The sequence below is a fragment of the Saccoglossus kowalevskii genome, chromosome 9 (genome assembly GCF_978046115.1).
Source record: "Saccoglossus kowalevskii chromosome 9, keSacKowa6.1, whole genome shotgun sequence".
Lineage (NCBI taxonomy): Eukaryota > Metazoa > Hemichordata > Enteropneusta > Harrimaniidae > Saccoglossus > Saccoglossus kowalevskii.
The window spans coordinates 31793946-31813380 of NC_140649.1; the positions used below are offsets into that span (position 1 = coordinate 31793946).

The following is a 19435-nucleotide window of genomic DNA, read 5'->3' on the forward strand; positions in this document are numbered from 1 at the left end:
CAACCGGATATATTATTGGATAATCTGCTAAGAAACACATAATGTGATTGGTACGAAGTTGCAATAAAAAAAATCCTTTCTGAAAATCTGGCCAATCCGTAAACCTCTTACTAACAATCCTGAGGTCAATCAACATCCGGGACACCAGAATACGTGCACAACTCAGCAATGGCGTTTGGTGACGAAAAGCACATAGAAAATGACCCTCCTGAGGTAATATTTATAATTATGTCCCAGTTATTTTTGTTATTTCGTCACAGTTTTGCTAAGTTTTTTTCATATGTCAACAAATATTGTAACAGTCACGCTATTTTCGCAATATTTCAAAACACAGGTGACATAGACCATGGAGTACGTCCATGCATAGACCGGTGTCGCATGGAGGTGACCATGTATATACAGTGCGTTCTCCGGTGTCTTTGCTTAAATTAATGGCAGTTTTTCTATGCTTTATATATATAAATCCTTGATACTGTTCATGATATATACACATGATGTGTATAACAAATATTCTGGTGTGATTGGGGCCCTGGTGTTCCAACTTCATGAACAGTATGAGGGGGGGGGGGCTATTAAATACTAAATTGAACTTGACAATGTTACTGGCTTGAAATAATAATACCGGTACTACTACTATCCCTAGTAACCTAGTTGGATTTACCAATTTGGCCAAGGCCACCTAAATTAGACAACTACCGTAGTTGTATCCAGTTTTATTTTCCCAGGTCATTCTATCATTTCTTTGTGAATTGATCTGATAAATTCTACCACTTCATTCCACTTAATATTTCATGTTGACATTGAAGGTAGAAAGGCTTTCCAAAGTAACCCCCCTCCCACCCCTTGACATACCTCTAATCCTCCATGCCCTCTAGATAACTATAGGTGTTCTCAAGAGGGTTATATGCAATTAATTTGAAGGGCAATAGATAGTAGGGGTCAGGTTAAACTTAGAATTCTAGGTGGGTGTACATTGAAAAGTCTTTCCAGTTGCAGATATATCAATATCAATGTTATTAACAATTATCAATATATTATAATATTGTAGAATACTTTATTTTCGCTTGGAATTTATTTTCGCTATTTTCGCTGAATGGATGATTCCGTGAAAATAAAATCCAGCGAATATACTTTTTTTCCTATATTTCACATTAAATTCATCAAAAATCAGTGAAAATAAGTTCCATACAAAACGCCCAAAAAGCCTTTTCAGCGAAAATTAATTCCAGCGAAAATAAAGTATTCCACAGTATATTATCAACATTGAAAAGTCTTTCCAGTTGCAGATATATCAATATCAATGTTATTAACAATTATCAATATATGTCATTTTATTGATGATAGAAAATCTATTCCTAACTACTAACTTATATCATTATGATTAAATGAAAAAATTAAGCTTCTTTGCACTTGTCTTTTACATGTATGTAGTTACTGGTAACTAGAATGTTTTGATGCAATGTATTTTGTGAACAAGGAAATATCTTAATTATAAAAACATATGAATATTTTGTTTTTCCCAACCCAAGCCTTCTTATCCCACTCAGATTACACCTTTTTATAAAAAAGTTCTAAAAAGACTGAATGCAAGTAATTCAATGTCCTCTATAATAACTTTACCTTGGTAGTACACAAGACTTATAAAAAGATTTTGCACATCATGCAGGGGTTCAGTTGTCTTAAAATCAGCTTAGGACATTTTGTAATAATAGAACATTTCATGTCATGGAACATTTCTAATTATTTGTCATATTTTGGGTGTAAATGGTTAATTTGATAAAAACACTTAGGCCCTTTGTCTGAACAAAAGAACAAAATTAGGACATATTGAACAAATACCAGCAAATCGCAGATGCGGACGCATAGCAGCTGAATTGCTGCACCTGTATAAACTTGGCTTTATTCCATCATCATTTTTATAACGATGTTAACACCATGTTTTTTCTAGGAGGAGGAAGAAGAGGATGATGAGGACGAGGAAGACATACCAGTATGTATTTAATTGCTGTGAAAAACATATTGCCTGCTACGTTTGTTGTCGATGATGTTTTTAGGCTGTATCCAGTGATAAATTTGTCAGTTGAAGTGTTTTTGTTTTGTTTTTTTTGGTCTTACTGGTACTCTTAGTAAACCCTCAACAAACAGTTGATGCATACATACATGTACATACCGTAAAATACCTCGTATAAGCGCCACTTTGATACATTTTCATTTCTGGCTGGCGCTAATTTGAGGTCACATTTTGGCAACTTTGTTGCAAATGGCGCTTAATTGAGGTCAGTAATTTTTTCACACACTCAGAACTACTGTAACGTTACCTTACAATCAGAGGAATCCTGTCTATACAATGTACCATATTCTGCCGTAAATTCGCCCTTGACCGTTAAACGGCAGTTTGGTTTTTAAAATAAAATGAGACCAAGAAATCGCGTTTTTTTTTTTTAAATATTTCGGCTTCTGTTTCCGGACATTTAAATAATTCTGGAAACCTATTCAAGAGAATGATTTTTATTGTGACTAACGTGAATGGGTAAGCTTCGTTTCGACAATGAGCTGTTATCACTGTAAACAATGTTAAATTATTCTTCAAATGCTCAGTTTATCTTTCCAAAACAAATAATTTCTTGATTTTAAAAAAAAATCATGCAGTTTTCCCATGGAAATCGAAGCCAAACGATCGCACTACATTATCGGTAAATCTCTTCCGCGTTGCCTTTACCATGAGGTCGCTGAACTGTTCATTAACATATTAAATGAGCCATGGTAATTCAGACACGTGGGCACCATCCAGCATTTTGATTGGTTAATTAGCGGTTCACCTATCCGGTTAATAAACAAGTCTCGTGTGCATTCAAAGACATGGCGGATATCGTTTCGTATCGGCCGTTTACATGTGACTGAAATCATTCGCTTACGTTGAAACTAAGTTGAATTTTACTTGCATTTCATAAAATTTCAACGGATTTATTTTTCGTGCGTTACTATAATCACCACTGAATAATAATCACCAATTTTAACACTTTGAAAACAAGTAAGTTATTCACTTGTGAACCGCAGCATGGCCAGATTGCGCTACCGTACAGTGATCATTTGCTACTAAGCAGTGCATTCGTGTTTGTTTTTATTTAAAACTTCTTTTAGAATATACTTTTCGTTACCAAGAAAATTAAAAAAATAAATGCATATTACATTAAATATACTGAGTATTTTTTTTATCATGTGAACAGTTTTTTTTTTGATTGACCGTAATTTGTCAACATTTCGTAACGCCTATTTTAGAACCAAAGTAAGGCATTTTACTCTTCTCTGACGTCTATTCAAGAGATTGTACGGTGTATTGTTAGTTTTGTGCATGTGTTGTGGGAAAAAAAAGATTAGCTCAAGTTTTAGGCGGACGTCGGCCAGATGGGGAATTTACTGTTTTACACATTCAACTTTGACTGGCGCCTAATTGGTGTGAAAATTTTCACCTTTTCTATTGTACTGGTGCCTAATCTAGGGTGGCGCTTATATGAGGTATTATACAGTATAATATATTAATTATAAAATACCTTGAAAAGTTTACTCAATTTAAAAGATTTCAGCCATCGACTATCTGCTTTTATTCTACATCATGTATCCCCCACACTATATGAAATTATCACATAATCACAGTGCTTATCATTCACAGTAGTGACAATTAATGTGAAATATCACTTGTATTTCACACTGAATGTAGCGATATGTATGAAATTATCACATAACCACAGTGCTTATCATTCACAGTAGTGACAATTAATGTGAAATATCACTTGTATTTCACACTGAATGTAGCGATATGTATGAAATTATCACATAACCAGTGCTTATCATTCACAGTAGTGACAATTAATGTGAAATATCACTTGTATTTCACACTGAATGTAGCGATATGTATGAAATTATCACATAACCACAGTGCTTATCATTCACAGTAGTGACAATGTGAAATATCACTTGTATTTCACACTGAATGTAGCGATATATATGAAATTATCACATAATCACAGTGCTTATCATTCACAGTAGTGACAATTAATGTGAAATATCACTTGTATTTCACACTGAATGTAGCGATATGTATGAAATTATCACATAACCACAGTGCTTATCATTCACAGTAGTGACAATTAATGTGAAATATCACTTGTATTTCACACTGAATGTAGCGATATGTATGAAATTATCACATAATCACAGTGCTTATCATTCACAGTAGTGACAATGTGAAATATCACTTGTATTTCACACTGAATGTAGCGATATATATGAAATTATCACATAATCACAGTGCTTATCATTCACAGTAGTGACAATTAATGTGAAATATCACTTGTATTTCATACTGAATGTAGCGATATGTATGAAATTATCACATAATCACAGTGCTTATCATTCACAGTAGTGACAATTAATGTGAAATATCACTTGTATTTCACACTGAATGTAGCGATATGTATGAAATTATCACATAATCACAGTGCTTATCATTCACAGTAGTGACAATTAATGTGAAATATCACTTGTATTTCACACTGAATGTAGCGATATGTATGATAGAGGTCATAAGTTTTTGTACAATTGAACAGTATGTTATTTTTCAGATTTAAAAAAAACTTGGACAATTTTGCTGTCATTTTGACACACGAGTTGGTCATGTGATAAAAAGGTTATCCCGTAATATCACTGATTCAAAGTTGGTGTATACTTGTGGCATCATGGACTGTATATTATCCATACATATTCATTTCATGCGTAATACACGCCCCTGACTTCAATCATATCAACCACCTCCACAAACAAATAATAACATTGTTTTACTTCTCCTGATATCTTTCCTTTTAATTTAAAAAAAAGTTCCAAAGATAAATTACTAGGGAATTTGATGGAATCTTGCACAAAGCAAACTTTAAAAAAATGGAAGGAAAAATGACAAAACCACCACTTCACTTTTTAAAAATGTCTGAACCACAAACAAATCTTTTCTTTTAAGCCTTAATTATGTTGTTCAGTTTAGTATAAAAATAGCTTTTTTGTTTAACAGTCATCATTTCTAACCTCCTGTAGGATCCAATTGATGTTAAAAGGGAGGAGTGCAGTTCATTATCAGAATGTCAGAAATTGAAGACTGAATTAGAAGTTTGCAATGAAAGAGTGAATAGCCGTAGCAACACAGAGGAGACATGTACTCAGGAATTATACGATTTTTTCCACTGTACAGATCATTGTGTATGTATAAGACCACTCAATTCGTGAAAAACATTTTCTTTTGCACTTTGTTCAATTTAAACAGATTTCACTATAAAAAGAAAAGAAAGAAAGCAAGCTTGGAACCAAAAAAAATTGTATACTCTGTATACTTCTGAGCTTTTGGTGTGGATTTTACAAAAGTTTGCATCCATCTAGCAAGGTTTACATTTAGCAAAAAAAGCTAGTCTGTACATCCAGATTTTTGATGGTCCTTCCAAAATGTGGTGGTTCTGAGGAGTTTACTTAATCTATTTGACACCACATTAATAGACATCTTACAAATTGGGTTTCAACAAAGTAGACTTGATATAACCCAGGCATTTTTATCATATTACTACTGGTACTCACAAAAATGTACTAACTGTGGGCTAAACGAGTCATCTGTGTATTGTTTCCAAAACGCAAAAATAGAATTGAGAGCTAATGCAGACCTTTCCTTTTTTATGGTGAGCGATTCGCTGTACAAAATTTCGCCCAGGGGAGATTAAAAAAAACTTGCCTAATTTTTTTTTTTTTAGATTTACAAATGCAAAATTATTTATCAACACATAACTTTTTTGGGTATTTTTAGAAGTTATTTTTCACTCTCCAGCCATTTTCAAAAGGCAAGGCTTGCTAATTAACTATTTTTCGAAAAATTCAAACAATGCATTGTGTAATATTCTTTTCTTGTCATTTTCTCATGTTACAGGTAGCAAAAACATTATTCTCAAAGCTCAAATGAAAGATTGGTGTTCAAGAACTGGTCGTACTATGGTGTGCTTTGTTTTGTTATCTGTTCACTCAAGATTTTGATATCCATCCGCTATTCTAATGCGCCACATTCACAATGCTATCGTGTTGATGAATGTTTGAGTCTGTGTTCATTTCTTTAGTATCAATTATTATACAATTCCTCTGTCCCAAGTTATTTTTAATTATAATGAAGAACTAAAAAAAAATAACTTTGTTCATTTCAAATGTCATTTGATGTTGACAATAAAGTTGATTGAATAAAGCATTTTTGTTCTAGTTTTTGTTAATTCAAGTCATTGCTGGATTGTACTGTATAAAGCTTAAAGGAAAAGTACCATGAACTAGTATGAATATGTTAAGAGAGTTTTTATTATTGTATGTGAATTGAGAGAGCCTTGTGTGAAAAATAACGACAAAGTTTGAAATTAGACAAGTTTCCATGAGAACGAGATGTTGATTCCTCTGATTGTTATAAACAAGTTCAGTCCCAGGCTATTCAACTGTTGAGTGTTGTACTTAGTTACAGTGAAGCACATTATAATGAATATCAGTTGAAGATAAAAAAAACATGAATACAAATAAATTGCCCACCACACTGGGCATACAGACTGCATTTATATGACGAAGCAGAAATTCATAATTTTGAGACCAGTAGTGAGAGTGATAAATTATTCCCACTATGAGCAATAAACGTCACTTCCCATAGCTCAGTTCATTAAGACTAGACTTACCGGTAATAGCAGACTATTTTGAATAATTTTTGAGTTTGTTTTTCGTTGTTTGATTTGTTATGTACTAATTAATTAATACTAATTAAAATACTGTTGAATATCTAGAGAATTATTAAAAAACTAAATTGCATTTTCCTACATTTGTTGAACTCTATCACATAAGACCATTATGTTCTTTACCAAAGGATTGATTTACAGACATGTGCTGCCACTGAGTACGCCAGAATAGCATTAATGTAAAATCACGTTCTCTATCAGTATATAACTCTTATCATATCAGGAGGTTTTTGTCCTTCAATATTTTAGTTTTTCCACTATTTGGACCTCGCACAAACTGAGACTGAACATGCGTGTCAGGGTGACGTTAGACTTATGAATGTCTGATAAACAACAAATCATGAAAAATTTACATTGGCTCGTTGACTGATTCGTGATGGATATACGAAAAACATGCCATGGATCTGCAGTTATTATATAATGACAAAAGGATCTTTAACATAGAAAGACAATTTACAAAAACAATTAGCATATTCTGATTTTTAATTTCAACACTCATTTGCAGTGGTACAAGTTGGTATATCAGAAACTCTATAAACCCAAAAATCGAAATCAAAAAGAAGAAAAAAATGAACAAAGTCGTATAAATACTTTATATGGACCATTTAACATTTCGTTAAAATTATGTGAGATGTTGCTGCATACATGTATGTTGAAACTCCGATTGCAAAGAATAGCCATTCCGAGTGGTTGCGAAGAACTTTTACTGAATATCAATAACAAACTGGGGATGGGGGGGGGTGTGGCAATACATAGAACTTGCCTAATGGGGACGAGCCCCTGAAATGGGTCTCGTTTTTTGGATTTTAGGTATAAGTATCGGCCTTGTTTTTGGTCAAAATAGGTATAAATATTGGTAATATTTTTCAGATTTGGTATACTTATGGGTTCGTTGTAAATGACAGAGGTGTTTCTATGGTCAAAATACATATTTTAATAAATCAACTTTGAATATACAATGCAACTGTTGGCTTACATGAGCTTCTATTGGAGATGCTCTTCTAATAGAGCAAATATGGTAACTGTTTTATTTGGAATAAACAGTAATTACAGAAATGGTACTTTGGTATAAATATGGATATATCCAGGTATAAAAATGGTCACACTTTTGAGCACTCGGGGGCACCCCAACTATGTATCAACTGCCCCCCCCCCTCAGGATAACAAATTGGCAAATGTTTGTTTTTTTCTCCAAAGAACAACTTCGGAAAAAGTCGTTCTGCTTTGCTGGTTGGCCTGCTTCTTCTCATCTATAATTAACATTATCTGAATGCAATATATATTAGAAGAATACTGATATAGCAAATGCTCAGTATAAAAAAAAAGCGTTAAAATGTGTTTGGTTGTGGTACAATGCTGTTACCATGACGATACAAAATAATGCATGATACACATTCGCTGGTGGAATGCAGTTTATTTAGGACCTGCAACTTGGGGTTGTCATTGATCATCATTCTGATCTGGAGCTTATTCAGGGGAATTTCCTACACTGACAACACAGGTTTATTATAACAATGTATTTCTCTCAGTAAGTGTCAGTGAAAAGCCTTTCCATATTTATATTTTAACCATCAGGGCTCCCCATCCCTAAAAGTTGCCCCTCGACAGGAATAAATTTGCCCAAACCAAGTGAAGATCGGGTGTTACAATAACGCCACCAGCGATCACTTTATACTGCACTGCTATTCTTGCTGAGAATTGTGGGATTGGTCTTCTGGCAGCCATCTTTGAATAGAAACACCGGTAGTTCACGAAAATGTCTCTTCTCAGGACTCTAAGTAGACTTCCTCGTTCGTTGAATTATTTCAGACCCATTGCAGGTGTGCAGACAGTGAGGAGATATGCGGAAGAAGCTCTCGCGCCCTCACAAATGTCATTCACATTTGCAACTCCATCAGAGGTACGTGCATGTTCAGGACGATGACCTGATTCACAAGTTCACCATGTAATGAAATAATTGTTTCTCCAGCCAACCAACCTTTTATGGACTCGTCTATTCAACTATAATACACACTTTAATTCTATAACTATGTTTAGACGATCTATATTACACTTTAACGTGGCATAACTCGAAATGTTACTGCGAAAACTGTGCACTCGAATCGTCTAAGCATGGTCTAAATTATTTCAATAGTTTATGTCGTTTTAAACATGTGAAATTGATTTAGATTAGGGGTGATTTAGTTTCATAGTTTAAATTAAACTTGAGTAATTTCATTTTTTGGTTGGTCTGTGAAGAGTGTAGTTTTGTACATGTTGTCAAACTGATTTAAATTCACCAACATTGTTAAAAATAAATGTACACGGTAAAGATTAAAATAAAATATCGATTACCCATGTTTGGTGGAATTGTACAGTCTAAGTATGGGTGATTGTACCATGGCCATCTTCAATTCTTTAATGGGTGTTCTAGAATTTCTGTTACAGTGGGCGCAAGACATTTACATACACCTAACTTAACTTTGCAACATCCCTAGATATTTTCCTAGACACTTGGCAGTGATGGTTGTACAAAAAATGTAGATGCAATAAAGTTACTTACCGCCTATGTGACAGTTAATCAAAACATCAAACCAAGGTTTTAGATGGGTTCAACTATTACATCCTATAAGCTTTCAGTAAAACAGTGTTTCATTCATTGTTGTTATCAGTTATTTCAAGCATACATATGCTCGTTCATCTAATATTTTGAATGTTTCACGAAAATAATAAACCTTGTTGATACAATTAATAAAAAGAAAATTCCCCTAACATATAATGGATTTACTTAAATTACCATCATGGGAACAGTTTGGTTTTGAATGCAGTTTCTGATTTTGAACTCATCGTTGACTATATATACAATTATTGCAATTATGTCAAAGCGTGTAAATGAAGACACTCAGAAGGAAATTATTCACCTCCTCTTTGGTGGAAATAGGATGCAACCGATTGGCAAGGACTAACGAGTGCAATAGTCTCCGGCGCATTGCATCAGTTCTGTTAGGAAAAGCGACAGTCATACATCATTTATCAAATTTAGTCTCAGATCTGAAGGATTTTTGAAACTGGTATATGGTGTGGGTATGGAGTTGAAACTAAAAGAAAATTCCAGGGAAAGATTGACTGGGTGATAAGTGTGAGAAACTCACATTGCTAATATTATTAATACATGTATAAGCTCAATGACAACATCTCAACAAACTATCAATCAACAGAATTTACATTTATCATTTCTTGTTAATATTCATTCCTAATTTTATGTTTGTATTATATTTCTTCCAAGTGTTACACAACAATGATTTTTTTCCTACAAAGCAATAGAATACTCCAACTACGCTGTCCCTTGTGCCCACACATCAAAGGCATACCCTGCCCGGTGTTTTGTTATCACTTAATCAAATACCGATACTCAGGAAGGTGTCTAGGGATGTTGCAAAGTCCCTTGGTAATTGCCTACCAGGTACGAGAGTTAGGTGTATGTAAATGTACGAGTTGGCAATCCATAAAAAAAACTGTATGTAACCTCCATATATAGACCACCTGTCTATAAAGACCATTTTAATAAAGTAACTTGGTTGGTCACAGGTCTTGACTGTACCTGCATGCACATTACTAACCTGTACATGCATACTGTTCAAAAACATATTCCATAGTGTGAGGTACATTGTATACTTAAGCAATAGCATACATGTACACATACTGTATATGTATGTCAGTGAATCTCGCACTCTTGTAGCAGTGAAAAGTTCTCTCTGGTCCTACATTGAGTGTCATTGACTCTAATTTTTACAAATGCCATAAAATCCAGATATTGTGAGAATTTCTCTGTGGTTCTACAACATTGTCATTGACTCTAATTTTTACAAATGCCATAAAATCCAGATATTGTGAGAATTTCCTTGTGGTCCTACAACATTGTCATTGACTCTAATTTTTACAAATGCCATAAAATCCAGATATTGTGAGAATTTCCTTGTGGTTCTACAACATTGTCATTGACTCTAATTTTTACAAATGCCATAAAATCCAGATATTGTGAGAATTTCTCTGTGGTCCTACAACATTGTCATTGACTCTCATTTTTACAAATGCCATAAAATCCAGATATTGTGAGAATTTCTCTGTGGTTCTACAACATTGTCATTGACTCTCATTTTTACAAATGCCATAAAATCCAGATATTATGAAAATTTTTTCCAGTGAAAATGACACAGCGTTTGAAATCAGCCTAATAATTGCTCTGTGGTATTTTAAAAACCACACTTGCTTTCCAGGTATATTATAATGAAGCCGATGTGAAACAAGTTGATGTGCCATCAACAACTGGTGACTTTGGTATTCTAGCTCAACATGTACCGGTGTTGTCAGTACTTAGACCTGGTTGTGTTGTGGTTTATGACAATGATGGCAACACAGAAAAATATTTTGGTAAGTAATCAGTACACTTGTAATTAATGCTTTAATTGATACACTGTTTAGTAAAAATACATGAAGATGGAATTAATGATCACTAGTAGTAATCCATATGATTAATTGGTTTGGCTTGACTGACAAAATCATCTGAGGGAAAAAATTATCCAGTGAAATAATCTCTTCCAAAAGAAAGTTTGTAAAAGTAAATATATTTTGCTATCTTAGTGTTTCCTGACAGCAGATTTAGGGAAAATGTCAAAACGTGTCATGCGAGTCCTAGTATACATAAGCTGCTCTGATGTACCTCTAGACTAGTTCCACCACATTTCCAAGTTGAGTTGTGGATTCCAATGATGGGATAACATGGTCAAGAATATTAATCCTGTTTTTTGCACAGGGGTTATTCTAGAAACAAATTTTAAGAGGGAGCACAACTTTGTTACAACTGATCATAATCTACTGACTGTTCCAGGTTTGGTAAGAGGGTTTAAATCTGGGGTATGGGGGTGCTGTGCCCCTGTTCCCCTGTCTGGAAGAACCCCTGCCACAAGTATTTCAGTGTATAAGCTTTTAGTATTTATTCATTAGTGACAGTGTTTATATTTTATTCACAGTAAGTAGTGGTACAATCACAGTCAATGACGACTCATCAGTCCAGCTGCTAGCAGAAGAAGCAACACCAATAGACCAAATTGATAGGCAGGTTAGTATTCCCGTTTCTAAAATTTAATGGATGTAAACAGTTTCCTGAAGTAAACATTAAATATTTTCAGTAATTAGTCTGGTGGCAAAAGTGACATCATTTCTTGTATGTGTACATGTAGTTAAATCTAAAAAATAGGTTCATCATTGGTAATAGGTTAGTGGAAGCTAAGCTATTTGTACTACCAATACTTCCATTGTTACTTTCTGTAGGCGGCTGAGACAGGTCTTTCTAAAGCTCAACAGGATCTTCAGTCATCTACAACAGACCTTGCGAAAGCAGAAGCACAAATTTCTCTGGAATTACATGAAGCATTATTGAAAGCACTAGAGAAATAACGTTGTATAAGGTATGTCCTGTTTCTGTTTCTTATTTCAGCAAGTATGATATAGGTAACATAAATTGCCATCCAGAAAATTCCAATTGAGTTGTGATTTCTGTCTGTTCAGAGCTTCTTTTAAATTGACTTGTCATGAGTTTCACCAATTGATATACGCATTACAAAACTGGTGAATGAATGTTTTGATCATTGTTTTTCACTCGTGTGTGTGAAGCATACAGTGGGGAGTCTTTACAGTTACCTGGTCTGTACGTATGTATGTGCTAGACGTACTTTCCTTTGAAGAAATGCACAATGTCCGAGAACGCTTTTTATGGTTCTCTGAAAAAATAATTTATATTAATAGTTAACTTAAACTTAAGTTTGTATAGTTTAGGGTTTGTAAAAGGGTTAAGGTATGGTGCAGTTTATATTAGGACATTTCTATGTTCTATCTATTTTGTTGATTAAAAATCTGTTCATATTAGTTATCTAATTTGCAAAATAATCATTTTCAGATTTTCCACAGATATCTCAAGTACTAATCATCACATTTCAATGAAACTTGGTACATAGATGCCCAAGACAATGCACAGGCCTGATTAGTTTAAAGTTAAAATGTATACATACTAATTACCAAATTTGCTTATAAATTTATTGCATTTCAATAAAACTTGATTGGATTGAAATAAGAACAGATGTGATTAGTATATAGTTAAAAACCATGCATAATGACTACCTAAATCTTATTAGCCAATTTCTGATATCTGAAAAAAATAATATTTGAATTTAACTTGTGGTCTTTAAATAGATCAGGCTGCAAACCACAAATGTACAATAAAATTTTCGGTGACTATTATAAATTTCAATACTTCTGGTTGTGCATCTCAAATATCACTAAGCTTATTGTTTGAAAAGCTAATATTAAACTTTGGATTCATTTTAAATTGCTTCAATACACTCAGCACGCAGGAGTTCTTTCTAAGCTTTCTTTGATTTTTAAAGGTGAACATTGTGGTCGCAGGTGTTCTGACTTTTGTGAATTGTGTTCTTTTGAGTGTTCTTAAAACTGTTGAAAAGTTGGAGGAAGCGCAGCCAGATTTATTATGAACAACTCAGATTACAAAAGTTAGATATGTAGTGATTTTGAAAACAAGCTAAGCTAGCTAAATATTAAGTTACATTAAACTGTACTGCTCATGTAGCAAAGCATTTTTCAAGAAAAATTGAAGTAAAAAAATATTGAAGTTATCGTGTACAAATTTGAAAGGTCAACTTTGGGTAACCTACACATAAATTATCAAAGTCAACTGGCTAACCTTTATTATGTCGAAAATAGTATTATTTTTTTTTAACCAGAAAGGACAAAAATATTTACTTAAATTAGAGAATGAATGTCTGCTTGACTTTCTCAAAAGCAGATTTATGAGATTAAAGTCCTCATAAACTTTTGGTCAAAATCTTTGCAGTACTGACATTGGATTGAACTTAAAAAGATAAGCGGGCAATCTATTTCAAATCCATATTTTATATAATTGTGAAGGACCTACCGTACATAAACACAGCAAAATTTCATACTGTGAAACTAAATGCAACTTTTTTTATTTCTTACAGAGTCCTACAACAGTGTGTGGTTTATGAGTGGCTTGATATCATCTTAGTTCATCAATGATTGTAATACAGAATATAACAACCAAACTACAAGATTTATTTGTGTTCTTTTAATGAATTCGTTTTGGAAGCTGGTTTGAACTCAATAGGGTTAATAAAACTCCTTCAGTGCTTTCATTCCTGAGTGTTTTTTTTTTTTTACCACCTGCACTTCACACACATAAAAATTTAATTTGTCAAGCAGTTTTAATTATGTATGTACATGTATGTTTGCTGTTCCTACACCCAAAGCATATCAAAAAGACTTGTTATTCCTAGTATTGTACCTTCCAAGTCTTCTATGACATGAAAAGGATACCTGAAACAAGGAACTTGTTTCAAGTTTTCTTCATTTAGTGCTTTCGAGTGCTCAAGCCCAAGTCGGAAGTAGCCTTCATATCGTTGTGTATCTATTGCACTATGTCGCCTAGTTAATATCAGATATTGACTCGTGTAAATTTTACATCACATGCATTTTTTTCGCTAACTGCAGAAAAGATGCATACAAATAGTGCCACCAATGAACCATGTGTTTGCATAAAATCTAATTTAAATTTCATCACTAATCCGCAGCAGACTGGAAATATTCCAAAGAAATACCTTGTGGGAAATTTGCACATGAGCTGAATTGTAATGAAAAATCCCACATTTACGAACATCTGTTCAATAATACATCATGGTGATGACTCCCCCCCCCCCCCCCAATGTTATATTTTTGTGATAAATAGTCAAGATTGAAACTGCAGTGGTTTTACAGAGAGGTGATCGTGGCATAAATAAATCAGGTGGTCAATGGGAATCGGGTCGTAGACTGAACAATTATATATGGGAATACTTCCAGATTCTTACCCGCAAAGTGCGTAACCTAACCTAGAATGTATATGGTGTTCCAGTAACTATACCTACCCCTTCACTATTAATGCCAAGAGATGATAGCTTTACACATTCAGATTTATGGATACATGTAGTATGAGTGAATTCTGGGGAGGGACAACATTTACATTGACATTTTAAAATCAATCCGGTTTATAGCCATTTGAAATTGAATACGAGCATTAAACCAAAGTGTTGATTGAGGTATTCTGTTGAATATTGCAGTTTCTAGGCATAATGTAACCATTAACAATGAGAAACGCTTTATACATACTCTCTTTATATCGTTGTATTTTTAGCTCCACTGTCGAGCGGAGCTTATCATATGAGTGATTGTCAGTCGTCGTCCGTGTCAATGTTTTACTTATTCGACTTCTTGAAAACTACAAGCCTGAATGCTTTGATACTTGGTGTATATGTACCTTGGGTAGACCTCTCTCAGATTTGTTCATTTCATGATCATATCTTCAATTCTCTAATTTTGGTGAATATTTTTGGTAAAAAGTGACACTTTCGACTTCTTGTTAAAAACCACAAGTCCAATTGCTTTGATATTACATATATAGGTACTACATGTGCACCACTCTCAAATTTGTTCATTTCATAATGATATCTTTAATTTTCTAATTTTGGTGAATATTGTCATTTTTGGTAAAGTGATATTTTCAACTTCTTGTTAGAAACCGCAAGTCCAATTGCTTTGATATTACATATATAGGTACCTACATGTGGACCACTCAAATTTGTTCATTTCATGATATCTTTATTTTTCTAATTTTGGTGAATATTTTTGTCATTTTTGGTAGAAAGTGATACTTTCAACTTCTTTATAAAAACCGCAAGTCCAATTGCTTTGATATTACATATATACCACTCTCAAATTTGTTCATTTCATGATGATATCTTTAATTTTCTAATTTTGGTGAATATTTTTGTCATTTTTGGTAAAAAGTGATATTTTCTTCTTGTTAAAAACCACAATCATTTATGGTGAAAAATGATATTTTTGAATTCTTGTTGAAAACAGCAAGTCCCATTGCATTGATACTATGCATATTGTTCATTTTCTAATATATCTTCTGTTCTTTAATTGAAATGTGCATTGCTAACAGCGGAGCTATCTCAGCCGAGAGGCTGCTTGTTTAATGAACATTTAAATATTGCACAACTCAGAAATTATTCAAAGTTATTAGTACCTCCAAAGGAGTGCCTGTTTTTAAAATTTGAACACACCACATGATTTCTTCCATTAAGTCTGATGTGAAAAATACCATTTTGATGTGTAAACCACTACAGCCATTTGGAAATCGGTTGCAATAAACAGTATTTTTGAATTTCTGTTGTACAATTAAAAAAAAAAAAACAGTATAAAACATGTTTCCCCATATATACACATGGAAGTCAAATGTAATATGTTAAACACATTTTGGTGTGGAGTTTTATAGGGACGATGGAGACACAATAATAAGCCCTTGGAGATGTTTGTTTGATGAGAGATATCAAGTATAGTTTGTATTGCCAAGTCTGTATGATATATAGTTGCACATTATTTGTTTGTGTTCATACACAACCTGACAAAAGCCTCATCTGTGTCGCATTCAAAGTACTGGACACTTACCTGAAAGCAATAATGCTAATTGACTAGCAAATTTGTGTGCATTGGTGTTTGAATGTTGCATGCACATAGTGAAAACAAAAATTGAAATTTTAAATAAAGCTTGTGACCTTGATTTACAACAAATATCACCAAATACCAGTATATATAATATTCAACGATAGTCTGAGATTTCTTTCGCTGATAAGTGAAATTAACAATAAAATGTTCATTTAATGAATGTTTTCTAACTACTATTCCAGACAAGTGAACAATGTATAACAAACAAATGCTTAAACTTTCATTGGCTGAATTTCATTTGGTACAGTGCTTACTAAATCTACCATGTAAAAGCCACTACGCCCCAATTCTTCCTGTAGAGCTACCTCTACTGATTAACCATTCTCTAGTACGGCAGGACAGTTCCACTGTATCTACCTGTAGAGCTGTCTCACTGACAAGCCATTCTTCAGTACGATAGTACAGTTCCACTGTATCTACCTGTAGAGCTACCTCTACTGATGAACCATTCTCTAGTACAGCAGGACAGTTCCACTGTATCTTCCTGTAGAGTTGCCTCTACTGATGAACCATTATCTAGTACGATAGGACAGTTCCACTGTATCTTCCTGTAGAGCTACCTCTACTGATGAACCATTCTCTAGTTCGGTAGGACAGTTCCACTGTATCTTCCTGTAGAGTTGCCTCTACTGATGAACCATTCTCTAGTACGGCAGGACAGTCCCACTGTATCTTCCTGTAGAGTTGCCTCTACTGATGAACCATTCTCTAGTACGGCAGGACAGTTCCACTGTATCTACCTGTAGAGCTGTCTACTGATGAACCATTATCTAGTACGATAGGACAGTTCCACTGTATCTTCCTGTAGAGTTGCCTCTATTGACAAAATGTACAGCTGCCCCTACTGGCTTTTTGAATATCAAAATGTACCCCCACCCCCAAATCAAACCACAGAGCAAAACATGCATCAACAACTCACCACTAATGAATGTAATCAGCACGGGCATACCCGAGAAACTGTGGATGACGATCATTACTTCTGGCATGTCTTAGAAACACTGCCTTACATGCAGAACCCATTATATAATTCCTGGTTTTGGGCTATGTTCGACGAACAAAAACACAAGACAAAAAATTCAATAGATGGCTGTCACCAAGAAAGATCCACAGGAATTTTATTTAACCTCTGATATTGATAAGAAATATACACAAGAAAATATTACTACATTAAAGTGACTAACTGGCAGCTATTATACACATTCTACCCACAAAAGTTGTTTTCATATGAGCATTTTCTGTATTGTCTTGGTACCGGTAGCGGTAGCAGGTATGTTTGTAACTTGCTCAAATGCATTATGGAAGTGCACAATTTACAGTTAAATATATGACAAGTGATATATACAGTTAGTATTAAATTTAATAATTTTCTGAACAATGAAAGATTTCATTGTGCAAAAATAAACAATGTCAATTCCAGTGGATTGCCCAAGACAATCATGCGACAACTTTGCTGCGAGATTAACCGGAGTTGCCCTTTCAATAAAAATTGATAAATTTACACACTACCAATCATTTTAGATCAGGGTACAAAAAAGTAAACTAGTTTCCATGGAAACCAGGATGTACTAAAAATAGAACTGACAAGAAACCATTGTGTGGTGAAACTGAAGCACCTTGCAGCTTCGTCTGACATTACCTAATTTCATGAATAATTAATCACCTTTCGTAATTTGTTAACACAATTACAGATATCTTAATTGCTATCTTAACTGTTAAAATTTATTTTCATATAGAAAAACGATTAGATTTGAAATTAAATTTTGTGCACAGCATTCTCTAGTACAGTTCCAGCACACATGTACTGTTAACTTGTAAGTTGCTAAATGATCCAGATGTATGCTTAATGCATTTTGTCAGAGATGCATTACTTTGGGTTTGCAATGCGCATAGTACCGTATGGTGACATGTCAAGATCCCATTAAAGTCTCATCTTGTAGATAGGGAGACTGATGCCATGACCTTCTGATATTACATATATCAATGTTCAAGGTTTGTAATAAAACACGTCTTACCACTATCATAGTGAAAAATGTGATAAATCGAAAATGTATCGAAAATATAGTTTTCGCATTTCATCATATCGTGAGCAACTATTTTGATCCACCTGGACATCCCAGTATCCTAAATACCTTGGGCATGTGCATTGCTCCGAGTTGGAACGCTTATGCGAGAGTGAGATTGAAACAGGATCTTGGTATCATGTCACACTACTTGCAAACCCCAAGTAATGTACCTCTGATATCTTTCATACACAATTCAAGAGTAAATTGATTGCACTTTACAAAAAGAACTTTCACATAGCCAGAACATAATTTGGATTTGTCGTTGTTTTGACCAATTGTATTTTAATCTCGAGTCTTCATTATGTAAACATGCATTTTCGCAAGTCTCCTCTAAGCACATTTCACTCAATTTTGTAAATCATTTGCTTCAATGTAAAAAGTGCACACATATATATTGGCTTACAAGCAGTAATTAAAAATGATCTCAATTGTTATAATAGTTGCCTCCAAGGCCCAGAAGACTAAGACAAATATTTAGACCATGCATAAAAGTATAAATGGTGAATATTTTAATTACAAATTTCTTATAGCATTTCAGCTGATATACCTCTGCTCTTTGTTGAGATCTACATCATGGAAAAGCAAACTGCTCCACAGAATTAATTTTATAAAAATAAAAAAAAATAGAAAAATATTTCATCTTGGTGCACCTTGATCAAGTTCATTTGAAATCTGGTAAACGGGTAATGAGATACAAAGGGGGGGGGGGGGGTAATGCAAATTAGGTAATTCATATTCACAGATTCAATTCTAAACTACCGGCAACCACATCTGTGGATCATCATAGAACATTTATGGATCTACTTTTATTAAAGTCAGATGATTGGCAGTCAGGATATCTGTGGAAGAGCTCAATATATGGGTAATATAGGTAATTAATATGCACAGCTTTCAATCCCACTTTAAACAGATCTGTCAATTAACCCAGAGCATCTATGAAGCAGGTTTCATTGAAACAGGCTGACC

At 33.9% G+C, this 19435-nt stretch overlaps 2 protein-coding genes across 2 annotated transcripts; both read left to right on the plus strand.

The window, feature by feature from the left end:
• The first annotated feature begins 103 nt into the window (after positions 1-103).
• On the plus strand, positions 104-6268 carry LOC100372780 (cytochrome b-c1 complex subunit 6, mitochondrial-like). Its single transcript, XM_002737321.3, has 4 exons — positions 104-213; positions 1949-1990; positions 5086-5247; positions 5960-6268. The coding sequence occupies exons 1-4, from the start codon at positions 169-171 to the stop codon at positions 5990-5992; spliced, it is 282 nt and encodes a 93-aa protein (XP_002737367.1). The 5' UTR covers positions 104-168; the 3' UTR covers positions 5993-6268.
• A 2212-nt stretch (positions 6269-8480) lies between these two features.
• Positions 8481-13996, plus strand: LOC100372177 (ATP synthase F(1) complex subunit delta, mitochondrial-like). The gene is made up of 5 exons (XM_002737317.4): positions 8481-8691; positions 11048-11201; positions 11801-11889; positions 12102-12238; positions 13823-13996. The coding sequence occupies exons 1-4, from the start codon at positions 8548-8550 to the stop codon at positions 12225-12227; spliced, it is 513 nt and encodes a 170-aa protein (XP_002737363.1). The 5' UTR covers positions 8481-8547; the 3' UTR covers positions 12228-12238; positions 13823-13996.
• The last annotated feature ends 5439 nt before the right edge of the window (positions 13997-19435 follow it).